At 40.7% G+C, this 15,569-nt stretch overlaps 1 protein-coding gene across 1 annotated transcript; it reads right to left on the reverse strand.

Annotated features, from left to right (window-relative positions):
- Positions 1-10,844: 10,844 nt before the first annotated feature.
- Positions 10,845-14,062, reverse strand: LOC134209084 (uncharacterized). Its single transcript, XM_062685063.1, has 2 exons — positions 13,064-14,062; positions 10,845-11,006 (listed from the first exon to the last, which is right to left on the reverse strand). The coding sequence occupies exons 1-2, from the start codon at positions 14,060-14,062 to the stop codon at positions 10,845-10,847; spliced, it is 1,161 nt and encodes a 386-aa protein (XP_062541047.1).
- Between the last annotated feature and the right edge of the window lie 1,507 nt (positions 14,063-15,569).

Below are 15,569 nucleotides of genomic sequence, written 5' to 3' on the forward strand. Positions count from 1 at the left end.
TTGTTTGTGGTAAGGGAAAGAAAAGAGCAGTGGGTACTGGCCAAGTTCCCCCTGGCGGTGCTAAAATGATAAGCGGGAACAATACCTAATTCCATTTAAATCTTTTAGTATCATTAGTAATTAGCACGCGTTATTATTTTATGTGGGGGGCACGCATGGAACATATTTTTCAACGCGGGTGTCAGGCGGCTGACCCATGCTCGACCAAAATAGTAAAATTTAGCTAGAATATTTTAATTTTGTTTGATTGTTTTTATTTTATTTTTTTTTTTGCCATCAAATGATTAGGAGCTTATTTTCGGCATCACATAACGCAAGAGAGGGTAAAACTCTGCGTTGCATAGAACAGTTTAGGAGGTCCCAGATTTGGTGCATTGTCGTGTGGAGCATGGTTGTCCCGTGTCGTTTATGGCGATGTCGTTCCCGGATCTATGGCGCCTTTGCTTGAACAAATCATTTTATGCAATGGCTGGACATGTTAGTAATTCATTCTAGTTCTGAAATATTTTGGTAGATACTTCTGGAGGCTGTCAAGGCGATGGGAGGGACATTACATATGAGTAGCATGGGCGGCTGTGGTCGGGGCGGCAAAATTGTGAAATCAGTTTCGAAACAGTTAGGATTCAGTTTTCATACTTAAGAGAATATCTAGAATAATATTATGTTTTGATGAGCCAACCTCCATTTTTTAATCACGAGCTTTATTTAGTAGCATAGGTTATCAGTACTCGTAATATACTTAATTCGGTGGGCACGCTTGGAACACATTTTTAACTCAAGTTCGATCAAAAGTGTAAAATGTAATTGATTAATTTCAATTCAGTTTAATTATTTTAATCTTTCTACGTCAAATGGTTAGGTATTTGTTCCCCTACCCCTCCTGCTCCCTCCTTTTCTATTTTATGCTTTTATTATTTATTCTATGCTAATCCCAAACTGCACGTACCTCTATTATATCAATCTACATAGCTTTTTCGACAATCATCAGAAAACGGATTTCAATTATTTCCCTTCTACCATAAGTATAAATCATCTGAAAAGTTTCTAAGCTATAACAAACTTTATCGTTGCGATCCCGCACTGTCTAAACATCCATCATGAACATAAACACAACCGTTTCTATCTTTACAATCAATTATCTAATAAATAGGTTCCATAGCAGTCGCTAGAGCCGGAAGCGGTTCACAAGCCGCTGCACACTCTCCTCCTCTATCTTCTATTTTCTCACAAGTTTACTATCCTGAAACTGAACTGTTTCGGACCCCTTATGGGTCTGAAGCAGAGGACGGGACGCTCGAGCCTACCAGTCAGTGGATGGAAAGATCCGTTGTGATAAAGGGTCTATCACAAGCCTCTGATAACCTGAAATAAGTTTTCCACGAGTCGAGTTCACATTGATTTCATGAGTTCTATATATTAATCGTCACGTTGACAATTTAAGCCAGCAGTGTAAACGTATTGCCTAGTGTCATACAACGTAGATTGGCCACGGCCCGGGGATACGTTGAGTATAACAAGAATAACAAGAATTCTAACACCAAACCATTAGGCAGAGTTGTTGAAAAACCTTCGCACTAGAAGTCCACCATACAACTCATTTTAAAATTTTATTTCTGGAATGAGTTATTGACAAACTACTAAATGATCGAACGAAAATTACTAAATGATCGATAACATCCTTCCCCGTATGTAGTGAATACCAACCTTTATTCACTTGGATCGTAGCACAATTTACACAAGTTATGATCAGTCACGGAGAAGCAACCATTGAAAAGTACAGTCAGTCTTAGCTAAGTTAAGCCAAGCTATATTCTTGTTTAGATATTCATCTTTTGATCACTTCACCTGTCAGTCTGTCAATTCTTATAAAATTTCAGAAATTCTCTGAGCCTCCCTGAACTAGCAGAAATAATTACGTACTTCCAGAAAATGTTCAACAAATATATGGAACAGCAGAAACTATTAGAAACTTGAAGACTTCTTGGAAAATCTCAATACACCATTACGAACTTTTTAAAATGGAAAGAATTCTTCATAGACTCTAAGAAGTTTTTCGGAATAGATTTCTTCTTTCCAATCCCGGAAACTTCCACGACTGTCAGTTTTACCACTGATTAACTGTGAAACGTTCAATGATATTTTTTAGATCTAGAAATTAAAACAGTATTGATAGTATTAGATCTTTTAGTCATCCATATGGTATTTTCTTACCATAATCATCGAAGCATTGTCCCTTCGACTGTCCTACCCAGGTATTTTCATGCGTAGGGCATGTCCTACTTGTCCCACCCACTCCCGGCGCCACTGTCCCCATACAATATGTACGTATATCGCCTCCACTTTAGCATCTTATGTTGCATCACATACGAATTTGTGTTGACTGGGAAATATCCTATTCGGCCAAATAACCATAACGGCCAAATGATCTATAAAGCCGGATGACCTTTTCGGCCAAATGACATTCGGCCAGATGGGTTTCGGCATAATGGTTTGTTCGGCCTAGTGGCATCCGGCCAAATGGGTTTCGGCCAAACGATCCTTCCCCGTTAAAACTCTCATGACTGATTTTTACACATTAAAAAAACACGCTTATTGATATTCAAGCATGGTTTAAACAACAATAAATATTATTAGAATTAAATCAATATTGTTGTTTCAATCTACGTGAATTGTTAAATCAATAATCAAATCCCAAATCCCTTAAATTAATTATTAGAATCAACTATATTTACTTTTAATTCAATTGTAAAACTTTTCGCTGCGTGGAGCAGCCTTAATTAGTAGTTATAAATTATATAAATTAACCGAAACAACAAAGTATTTGCTACTTATTAAAATTGCTATTATCGAAAGAAATCAATCTAGCAAAACTTCAGTCGTCAACTCCCAGATAATGTATATTTTGTCAACTGTCTAAGACGAGTTTAGTACTTTCTATTTAATTCCACCACGTTTTGTTTTCTTTCCGATTGTCCGACTATTATCTATTATATTACTATTATCACTAGGAAGCTTAAGCACTATTAATTGCAGTTAGTAAACTCATCTTTTTTGCATTTCTATATCATAAGGCTGACTTGCAGTCGATCTTAACCCTGCGGTAGTGGGAAAGGAAGGTTAGGCTCCAATCGACAGACACACCAAGCACTTAAACGGACTTGGAACGAGCGTCCACCATGAGGAAATGCTGGCTCAAGTATCACCGGAAAAAGAATGTTGGATGATGTATTAAATACTTTTTTAGATGAAAATCCCCATTCCAAAGTGTGGGACCATAAAAAAATGTTAATTTCCATTGTATTTTACAGCACATTATTTTCAAATGATTATCTCTGTCACGGTTCAATCTAGATCCATTTCGAAGCTTGAAACAAATATTCCAACAATATCCTAACAAAACCAAATTTAAAGCCAGGATTAAATCACTGAACGATGATGCTGCCTTTTTATGTATTCCATTCATTTAAATAATAAAATCAACAGATTATAAACATAGTGATAATGGTACCATTCAAATTAGATTTCTTGTTATTCACATTAAGTGGTTTTGATGCAATAACCGATTTCAATATCGAAAATAAGTAATAATTCACTGTTGAATGTAACTCTTGTTTTGATTAATTTAATCAATTCAATAAAAAAAATCATCGCACTAAGTCGGTCGGACATTCAGCCGTCTGTATCTTCTAACAAATATTTATTTCTGGAGTGATCTGAAAGCCTTTCTTCATACCCCCGTGCACTGGAAAGGCGATAATGGTCAACCATTTCAATCGCCCACATTTGAGATCTTTTCCGGATTGGGATCTGCATTTTCGAGTCATAAACAAGCAAAACGAGATTACATCCAGCAAATGCTTCCCGGTAGAAAGCAGTGGCTGGAGCCAGGAGTACCTTCGTCTTCTTCTTCGTCCCGCTCGCTGTGGTACCATTTGCCTGTTCGGTTGGCGCGCGCAACAAATATTTATTCAATTCCGCCAAGCATAAAACTGCCATAAAGCAGTCCAGCATCCGCCCGGGTGGAGTGGTGGTTCCTTAGCCATGGCTGGGCTGGTGCACAGCCAGTCTGTTGGCCGTCCTTGCCATCGAGAAATAAACTGCAATTTCTCCTACTTCGGTTTCCGCTTTTCCGCATTTACATTTGGGTGCTCTGCTGGATTGCTGCAGTATTTATAGCTTAGGTATGCTTTGGATTTTCTGCCGTTTTCATATATCGAGTACACCGAAGGGCTTTATGTTCAGTTCAAAAACGGTGCTCTGACCGCTTTAAAATGACGGAAATATGAAACAATTCAATTAACTAACTACATATTATACCACAGCAAAATGAATGAACAGAAAAAAAAGAGATTGCTTTTCATCTAATGAGCTTTAAATAAAAAAATCTAAACGAAAATTGTAAATTTCAACACGACTACACGAGACAAACTCCAACACTGCTAGTTGTCTCTGTTTGGGTTTTTCGCTTCCCTTTGTATTCACTTTGAACATTGCACTTTTCCACGGCTTTACGCCACGAGATGTGCGACCCAAAGTTGTACTCAAGTCGTCCGCTAGATTTTTTTTTATTTTGCAAGTCTTTTTTCGTCCATGGGATCTTAGAATTCATTTCACATCATCAGCAAAACCGGAGAAGCAGTGCAGATCTCCCAGCTTTGCATGATTGTATTTTATTAATTCTAGTGGAGAGACGATGGCTCAAAGGGAAGCGCTCCTAGTGGCATATTTGAACTTGTCTCTTTTATGTCTAACGTAATATTTATGTAGTTTTTTTTTTATCTTTCTGACTTTCAAGGCAAAGGGAAACTGAAGTGTATTTCAATTCTATCATGTCTATATGGAGGAAACTTTTTTCAAATGCACATTCTAAGAAAGGACTTTTGCTTTATTTTGTTGTCATGTTGCTTGCTTTACGCTTGTAGGCTATTTGCTGTTCCTTATCGCTTATTCCAAATTTATTTTTTGTGCCGGCTTGTTTATGCTTTGTATCATTAATTTTCACTGGTTTATGAAAAAGAAATAATTGCAGGCAAATTATAACACTTTCGATCATTACGCCGAGTTCGTTGGAAAAGAGAACGAGTTCATCGTTAATATCGGGTTAATATGACCCGAGTCGCACTGTCGAATTACAATAATGTCTCACTCATCCATTAGTCCTGAGTAACCCTAAGAGCCAACGCCAAATATCTCCATTCTGGGCAACTGGCCTTAAAAATAATTAAGGGAGGATGAGTGTTAAGGTTCCCCCAGCCTAATATGATCATATTGTTCCCCGACTCCCCGGCTCATTTTCTTCGCATTTTTGAAAGAACTTCCAAAGGATTTGTGCAAGAAATTCCAAATAGAATTTCCGTAGAAATACTTATTAGAGTCTCTTGCGAAATTTCTAAACTACACCAAAATTTTCTTCAGAAACTCCCTCAGGAACTCCTTCGAAATCTCCTTATGGAACTGTTCCGTTAATTCCATCAGGAATTTCATTCTAAAACTCCTCCAAAAATCCACTGAAAAACAATGCCTCGGAAATTCCTAGAAAGATTCCTTCAAAACATCTTTATAGAACGAATTCAGTAATTCCTTCGGAAAACCTTCCAGGCTCTCTCCCGAAATCTCCCTCAGAAATAAGTTCAAAACTTTCCCACCGATCTACTTAGTTCCAGAAAATCCCCCTAGATTACTATATGAATTCCTTTGAATATTCCCTCAAGACTTCCTACAAAAACTCTCTCAGTGACTCTCTCTAAAAATCCTCCGGAAATAACTTCGCAAGATAGTTCAATCAAAGGTAATTGCCTATTTCCGGGGATTAAACCACCCGACTTGGACGTTAATTTAAAATGTTAAGAAAACTCATATGTGAGTATGTACGTTATGTGGAAGATATTGATTTGGAAAATGTATTGGAGGTAACCACTTTCCCTTCGATGGGACTCGAACCCATGACCCTACAGTACGCTAGACTGGTGCTTTAACCAACTAAGCTACGAAGGACCTCCGTCGGCCTTCGCAACCTAGCGGCTACTGAACGAGCTCGAGATTCCCAAATTGGACGCATAGTCAAATCACGCGCAATCCATTTATCAAGCCAATACTTCCACATGTGTATTGTACACGTCCACATTAGAGGAGCGTGAGTATTTAGAATGTCTGGCGGCTATACACATTCTTCATCAGCAACGGTACTGATCAAGTGAGGTTGAGTAAGCTATTTGCCAGTCGGTCGTCAAGCTCAGACCCGACTGCATTGCGTAGGCAAGAGCACGCAACTCAAGTTCAGTTCAATCAAAGGATAATCTAAAAGTACTTTTATAATTCCACCGGTTGTTCTTTCAAAAGTTGAAAGAAGAAATTTAAGAGAATTACTTTACAATTTACTTCAGGATTCATTTCATTTATTTAGTTTACATCCAAACCAGTGACGCCGGGAGTGGGTGGGACAAGTAGGACATGTTCTACGCATGAATTTTCCTGGGTAGGACAGTCAAAGCATTGTCCTACCCATGATTATGGTATGGGCATATGAAGTCATTGGCTGGTAAATGTTAGCAAATGGTAACTTTAAAGTTAGCCAAGAGACGAGCCAGGATTATTTTGAAAGATTTTTTGAAATCTGGGGAACCAGAAACACTTCAGATCCCGGTTTAATCTAGTCAGTAAGGGATTCTGAGCTCCCAAAATATGTTTTTGGTTGTTTGCTTTAAAATACTAGATCCATAAACATTTCTGATTTTTTGTTGTTGCTTAAATTGAATGAAATCATTGAATATTTTTTCGAATTTTTGTGATCCGTGACTTCTCCAAACTTGGAAAGATATTCGATAATGGTAAGAATTCCAAGATGTATGTCAAGCCTCATGGAAATTCTTGTACAATCTGGGAAAAGCAATGTCATAGAAATCAAGGATTTTTTTTTTCAAATTATGGGCATTCTGGCCATATGCACTACTTGAAAAGCGCTGATTATTTTTGATTTCTCAACACGAGAACTGTTGCTCAAATCGGAGACAAGTTTGGTGGTCTAGTAGCTATTGCTTATGCCTACAAGCAGAAGATTGCTGTTCTGTATGTCTGTATGTTCTGTATGTTTGTTCTGTGTTTCACGTTCTACCAAAACGATTTCTACTGCTATAGGTTCCACAGTCCACACTACGTGGCATATATCAGAATTCATAGTTTTCTGCTCCTTTCTTAAGTATGTGTCCAGCCAGTAATTTATTATAATTATAATCATTTTCCCTCCAGCATTCACAGGGCAGTGGTCAGGAAAGATCTCGACTGTTGGAGAGTGTGTTGCTTCCATCTAAGAGATAGTGATTAGTCCAAAATCAATATCTGTGGTAACGGATGGAAATGATGCTACTCCAAAACATTTTTTTTCTTTATCGTGATTTTTTATTAGATATTATAAGTTCATCACGACTCTCCTACAATAGTCTGGGCTTGTAATACCTAATAATCATGCGAATCGTTTAATGCTAGTACTGCCAGAACTGTTGCCCAAATCGCCATTTCCTATTTGTCCTACCCACGACTCGGGACGTGGATGCGCCTCTGATCTAAACAGATAACACTGAATCAACAATTTGACGCCACAATACACGGGTCGAGGCCGCATCACTCCATCCTCGAATGCGCCCCACGCTCGCCTAGTCGTTTTGCACCTGGTCTGCCCACCTCGCTCGCTGCGCTCCACGCCGTCTCGTACCTGCCGGATCGGAAGCGAACATCATCTTTGGTTTCTATCCGACATTCTTGCAACATGCCCTGCCCATCGTACGGGCGAGCTCGTGGTTTATTCTTCGCGGCTACACGCCATCTTCTTGCACACCGCCAAAGATGGTCTTATGCACCCGTCTCTCGAATACTCCGTGCGCTTGCAAGTTCTCCTCGGGCATTGTCCATGTTTCATGTCCGTAGAGGACTACCTGTCTTATAAGCGTCTTGTACATGACACATTTGGTGCGATGGTGAATCTTTTTTGATCGCAGTTTCTTTCTTATTATTTCAAGACCAGCATTTTTATCAGCCGTTAGCAAGGATGCATAGTAGACGAATTCCTCGATCACCTGGAAGGTATTCCCGTCTATCGTAACACTGCTTCCCAGGAGGGCCCTGTCGCGCTTGTTCTGCCCCCTTTGTCTTCGATACTTTCACCACCGATCCAACTTTTGTTGCTTCACGTATCAGGCGGTTGTACAGTTCTGCCACCTTTGCAAATGTTCGGCCGACAATGTCCATGTCATCCGCGAAACAAATAAACTGGACTGGATCTGTTGAAAATCGTACCCCGACTGCTACACCCGGCTCTCCGCCTGACACCTTCTAGCGCAATGCTGAACAACAGGCACGAAAGTCCATCACCTTGTCTTAGTCCCCGGCGCGATTCGAACGAACTGGAGTGTTCGCCCGAAATCTTCACACAGTTTTGCACACCATCCACCGTTGCTTTGATCAGTCTGGTAAGCTTCCTAGGAAAGCTGTGCTTTCCATAGCTCTACGTGGTGTATACTGTCGAATGCCGACATGAAATCAACGAACAGATGGTGCGTTGGGACCTGGTATTCACGGCATTTTTGAAGAATTTGCCGTACAGTAAAGATCTGGTCCGTTGTCGAGCGACCGTCAACGAAGCCGGCTTGATAACTTCCCACGAACTCACTCACTAATGACGACAGACGACGGAAGATGATCTGGGATATCACTTTGTAGGCGCTGCCTTGACTTTCACTGCCTGTACTCTCAGTGCCATTCAAATGTTCCTCGTAGTGCTGCTTCCACCTTTCGATCACCACACGTTCGTTCGTCAAGATGCTCCCATCCTTATCCTGGCACATTTCGGCTCGTGGCACGAAGCCTTTGCGGTATGCGTTGAGCTTCTGGTAGAACTTTCGTGTTTCTTGAGAACGGCACAGCTGTTCCATCTCCCCGCACTCCGCTTCTTCCAGGCGACATTTCTTCTCCTGAAAAAGGCGGGTCTGCTGTCTCCGCTTCCGTCAATAACGTTCCACGTTCTGCCGGGTACCTTGCTGCAGCGCGACCGCCTGCGCTGCGTCCTTCTCCTCCACAATCTGTCTGCACTCTTCGTCAAACCAATCGTTCCGTTGACTTCGTCCCACAAATCCGACGTTGTTCTCCGCTGCGTCGGTAATTGCTGCTTTGACTGTATTCCAGCAGTCCTCAAGAGGGCCCCATCGAGCTCACTCTCTTCCGGCAACGCTGCCTCGAGATGCTGCGCGTATGCAGTGATGACATCAGGCTGCTTCAGTCGCTCTAGGTCGTTGGTACCGAACATTGTTGATGACGGATAGTTTTGGGCGCAGTTTAACCATCACCAGATAGTGGTCAGAGTCGATGTTAGCGCCACGATAATCCTAACGTCGATAATATCGGAGAAGTGCCGTCCATCAATTAGAACGTGGTCGATTTGTGATTCTGTATGCAGTGGTGATCTCCAGGTGTACCGATACGGGAGGCTGTGTTGGAAGTAGGTGCTGCGAATGGCCATATTCTTGGAGGCGGCGAAATCAATTAGTGGTAGGCCGTTTTCGTTCGTCAGCCGGTAAGTGCCCCAGTAAACCACATATCGTATAACAAACAGCAAATAAAGTCGCATTTGCGTCCATCAAAAATCTGAATCGCATTGTATATTAAACTTTGTCAGATTATTGTCAAAAGATGTTGTATTGAATGCATCGTATACGATAATGTTTACCGTAGCGAAAATCAATCATAATTGTGTGAATAAAAACTCGTAATGACTTATACTCCTTGCAATATCCTATATGAGTGCGAATGAATGTCTATGTGAATCGTAATACAATCGAAACCACTTCAAACGAAAAGGCTTGTTGAAGTTTCAAGCAGTTGTAAAGATATAAATTGTGTAGTTTAAGTTGGACAAAAATCCGAATCAGTATAAGATATGCAGTATAGTGCAGTGGTAGAGTATCCGCCTGCAAATCCAAAGATCGCATGTTTCGAGGCTTGGTGCTGGTAAGATTTTTTTTATTTTTCATATTTTTATGTATAATCGTAATACACCCAGGTTTTTTTTACACGGTTTGGTTTTGGTCGTTTAAGACCTTCAGGGTCAATGAAGCAATGAGTTAACCCCACCAAAAAATTCACAAAAAATCAAAGAAAATTCAGGGGGTATTTGAAAAGCTGTAAAAGTTCAGGTTAACCGAGAAATTAATGAATTCCAACCGCGTAAAAAAAACCTGGGTGTACTGTTCTCATGATGTCGGGAAAAATCGTATAATTAAACTCGTATGTACCTATATCGCCTCCACTTTGGTACGTATATAGCCAATCTGTGCACTATATACGATTAAGTTGGTTCTTATATAATAACCTATATCAAGAGATATAGGTACCAAAATGTTGACTGGGGCTGGAACTTCCCAATAGTCGGTGTTCGGGATAACCAATTTTTAAAGCAGCCGTTTTCCTATTGTAGCAGCTTAAACTATAATATGGTTTTATTAGAATTCATCACTTCAATTAACTTACAATGATTGGTTTCTAACCCTAATATTTGCACTAAACGACCTGCTAATCTTGCCGTAACAAAATCTATATATCTTTGGGTTGTTGATTTTTTTCGGTGAAAAACGACACACACAATTCCCGTTTTTTAATAACGTTTCGGCTTACTCCATTCAGCCATCATCAGATCTGCGAAAATGTTTTATTAATTACTTTTAGTTAAATACAATTTTCTTTTTCACCCACTTACATTGAAAAAAACGTTTACATCCCACCAGTGTGGTCTAATAACTAAACCCTCTTTTACTCGATCTAACACTATCAGCTCCTATGTGTGTATTGCACCATGTGCGTCATCGTCGCTGCCGAGTGGACGTTCGCCTGTTCAACGATCGTATTTTGCACACTAGTGCGTTGTAGGCCGAGTCTATACCACCGCATTCTCGTTGCAGATTTACCGTCACGTCATTGCCCATCAACTTTATGTGGAAAGCCTCCGCGATTAACCTGCTCTCCTGGTTTTCGATTTGTTCCAATATAGTTGTGTTGTTGAAATCAAAATTGTGTCCGTCTGTCAAATGATGTTGCGCAAGACCCGTCCTCGACTCCTTCTTTCTTATGCTGGTTCTATGTTCGTTGATTCTCGTTTCCAGCATAAGAAAGAAGGAGTCGAGGACGGGTCTTGCGCAACATCATTTGACAGACGGACACAATTTTGATTTCAACAACACAACTATATTGGAACAAATCGAAAACCAGGAGAGCAGGTTAATCGCGGAGGCTTTCCACATAAAGTTGATGGGCAATGACGTGACGGTAAATCTGCAACGAGAATGCGGTGGTATAGACTCGGCCTACAACGCACTAGTGTGCAAAATACGATCGTTGAACAGGCGAACGTCCACTCGGCAGCGACGATGACGCACATGGTGCAATACACACATAGGAGCTGATAGTGTTAGATCGAGTAAAAAAGGGGGGTTAGTTATTAGACCACACTGGTGGGATGTGAACGTTTTTTTCAATGTAAGTGGGTGAAAAGAAAATTGTATTTAAATTCAAAAGTAATTAATAAAACATTTTCGCAGATCTGATGATGGCTGAATGGAATAAGCCGAAACGTTATTAAAAAACGGGAATTGTGTGTGTCGTTTTTCACCGAAAAAAATCAACAACCCAAAGATATAAAAATTCACGGTGACCAAAACCCTACTAAAACAAAATCTATATGTAAGTACAATTCTTACTTTGCACTACTTTTAGTGCCGCCTATTTGTTTTGCTACGAATATCCGCTTTTTTCCTCTTCATCTAGGCATCAGTAGGTGGAATAGACCAAATACAGCAATACCAATGAGGTATGCAAACTGAGCTCCTCTTACCGTAATAGTTTGCTACACTGAGAAATACCACGGTGTCAACATACCCCAGCCCGTAACATCCTGTATTTCCTAGAAATTCTAGGATTTAGCTTTACTCCACAACACCGCTAGTTCAAGAAATCATCTAGAAAACTCAGAGATCATGTCCTGTTGCTGCGCGGATTTCTTCGTATTGAAAATATTTGTTCAAGCGCAATACGAATTAATCGTACGTATGTTTCTGATATTCCGATTTTTGAAGAAACTCAGTTGGCTGATCTCAAAACTGTCGTCAACCACTGGTTTGATATGTTTCCGGAATTTATTTTCTCCATTTATGCTGCTCTGATGTATGTTCATGTATCCATTTGATATTTTTGCGTTAGAAGTTTGTAATGGTCCGTATACAGTCCACCCAAGTCGACAACGCACTGCAATCGGTTCCATAACTGCACCGATCTTTGCTTCAAGCGGCGCGAATGAATGAAGGTTATTCAAACCAATAAGAATCTGAGGTTGTCCATCATATGAAGAAATGGGTAATCCTCTAAAATGTTCATATTGTCGGCTCAGATCCTCAGCATCTACAGACTGCGCTGGTAGCATCAGCTTGTTGACGGTGTGAATTGTGGGTAACAGTATCTTCTCATCCATTCCTAAAGCTGACACCCATACATTCGAACGCGTTGAATGCCTCTCGATCCGTTCAATATCAGCCGTCCACTGAATGGTGAGGTTTTCATTCACACCTTTTACTCCCAATCGATCTGCCAAGTTGCGTTCAAGAAGAGTTACCGACGAGCCTTCATCCAGAAACGCTAGTGCTGTAATCGAACGTCTTCCATAATGCAATGTAACCGGAATCATTCGGAACATCGTATCTCTTCTTGTTTGCATATGTGCACTTGTTTCAATTAGGTGATTCATTGGATGCAGGAGCGTGTTATGCGCTCCTCGGCACTCTGCGACGTTGCAGCCCTCTTTGAACTTGCAAACATGTTTTCTCGGTGAGATCTGTCCGGTGACTCTCCAGTGGTCCAGGAGAGTCTCCACAACGCTATTTCTAATTTTTAAATGATCATCATCAGTTGACTCGTTCTTAGTTTTATACCCCAAGTTAACATTTGCTTCACATGCTTCTGACACTATTCCGGAAACAAAATCCGTAAACGTCCGAAGTGTTACTTTCTTTACACCTGTTTTAAATCTCACCCAGTTGCGTTTATCATTGTCTGGCAGTTTCTGTACCAGTTCATGAACCAAAAGGGGGTTCATTAAATGTTGTTTGAGACCCGCTGCTTCTAAATGTTCGATTATAGTACCGAAGGGAATGAAACTGGTGAGCCTACCAGCCTTTGGTGATTCCAAGTGACGAATTTTGTGTAAATGACTCTGCAAAATTTGCTCCGGTCGACCGTACAGCATCCGCAGCTTCTCAATAACTTTTGGTACCGACTTCGGAAACAGTAACTGTCCCCGAACCATCTCGAGAGCCGGATTTTTCAGGCATTCTTGCAGCCGAACAAGATTTTCCACGTCAGTATATCCACATGCTTTATTAGATGCTTGATACGCACCGTAAAATAGTGGCCATTCTTCTGACTTTCCCGAGAATGTCGGTAGCTTTTTACAGAGGCAACTCCTTGCAGACAATTGAGTTTTAGTTGGCATACACTGCAACTGAAGCTGGCTCAGCCTTTGTTGATTTTGATCACTCTTCCCCTTTCGTTTCTTTACGATCTTTCTTTCTTCAAACGATAGAACTTTTTCAAATTCTTCATGGTTGTCACTTTCACTAGTTCCTTCACCTTTACGATCCTTTTCTCCATATTTGTTTCGCTTTCTAGCCCATAGTAGGCACGATATTTCTTTTTCCGTTCTTTTCATAGATTCTTCAAATGACTGCTGCCTGCGCTTCATACGCTTCAGTTGCAACTTACGCTCTAGTAGAAGTACTTCCAAAACTATCTTCTCGTGTTCTTCCTGATCTTCTCGCATTTGTTTCTCCATCTCTAGCCGTTTTCTTCGGATTGCCTGATTTATCTCCATCTCTTTTCTCTTCAGAACAATTTCCGCTTCCAGCTCCCTTTCTATTCGTTTTTGGTTTTCTTCGATAACTTTCAGCTTTTCTTCAAAGGTTAACTCCGTGTAGGATTTTACGATGAATTGATCAGAATGGTCCCCGGTCGTTTTTACAAGATTTTCATTCATTTTTCCTTGATGACATATCGCTTCACTACAGAACCATTTTCTCATGATAGCCCCGGATGGTACTTCGATGCAGCGCGTGTGGAACCACTGCTGACAACTTACGCACTGAACCATCCTTTCGTTTATGATAGAATGTTCGTCACAAGCAGCACATCGTTTGGCAGCTGGATCGATCATGTCGTTGGAAGGGTAACTCCTTTCAATCATTTTTAAGTTTGTTCGGGATAACCAATTTTTAAAGCAGCCGTTTTCCTATTGTAGCAGCTTAAACTATAATATGGTTTTATTAGAATTCATCACTTCAATTAACTTACAATGATTGGTTTCTAACCCTAATATTTGCACTAAACGACCTGCTAATCTTGCCGTAACAAAATCTATATGTAAGTACAATTCTTACTTTGCACTACTTTTAGTGCCGCCTATTTGTTTTTTTTTTTTTTTTTTTTTTTTTTTTTAGCTTTATTAAGGAGACTTGCAGCCCCAGGCTGGCTCGCCTCCGAGACGCCTATTTGTTTTGCTACGAATATCCGCTTTTTTCCTCTTCATCTAGGCATCAGTAGGTGGAATAGACCAAATACAGCAATACCAATGAGGTATGCAAACTGAGCTCCTCTTACCGTAATAGTTTGCTACACTGAGATATACCACGGTGTCAACAGTCGGTCTAAACTCCTCCACTTGGCCAACCTGAGCATTCAAATCTCCTAAGATGATTTTGAAGTTGAAGAACCGGCCTTTGATCCTCAACCTGCACATTCTCTCGTTGATCGGCCACCACCCGATCACACGCCTTTGCATATCTATATATTGGTGTTAGTGTCATTAATCCCTGCTACGACGATGTTAGATGGATACTTCTTCATTCCTAAAACCTGGATTACCTACCTGATACCTGGTTGGCTACAGCGTTCATACACCTATGCCTGGCGTATTGTAGAGCTCCATAATCGTCGTCGATGTTCCTCCAGTTTCCCCGAACATTCATGGTCCCCAGGTCGGATTCCACCGCGGGCAGCCAGCGTGTTCGTGGCCTTCCACGAAGTCACCAGCCCTTATCTGTTTCTCTTTGAATATTGTTTTCGCTATTCTTTTTTCTGACATTCGCACTAAGTGACCAGCCCACTGAAGTCTGCCGTATTTTATACGATTCACAATATTTTTTTCTTTGTATACTAGATACAGCTCATGATTCATGCGTCTGCCCCACACAACATTTTCTAGTTTCACCCCGAGTATTGTACGCAGCACTTTTCGCTCGAAAACTTCGAAAGCTCTCCGGTCCGCCTCTTTAACGTCCATGCTTCACGTCCATAAAGAGCCACTGGTAGAATCAGAGTTTTGTATAGAGCAAATTTCGTTTCCGTCTGAATGTTGCGGGACATAAGCTGGTTACGTAATCCGTAAAAGGCCCTATTCGCAGCAGCAATATGTCCCATTTCAGTGGGACAAAAGCCTCCACTACTGTTCTGCGATCGATTCCAATGAGGTTGATGTCTTCCGCAAA

This window comes from Armigeres subalbatus, chromosome 2 (genome assembly GCF_024139115.2).
Source record: "Armigeres subalbatus isolate Guangzhou_Male chromosome 2, GZ_Asu_2, whole genome shotgun sequence".
NCBI lineage: Eukaryota > Metazoa > Arthropoda > Insecta > Diptera > Culicidae > Armigeres > Armigeres subalbatus.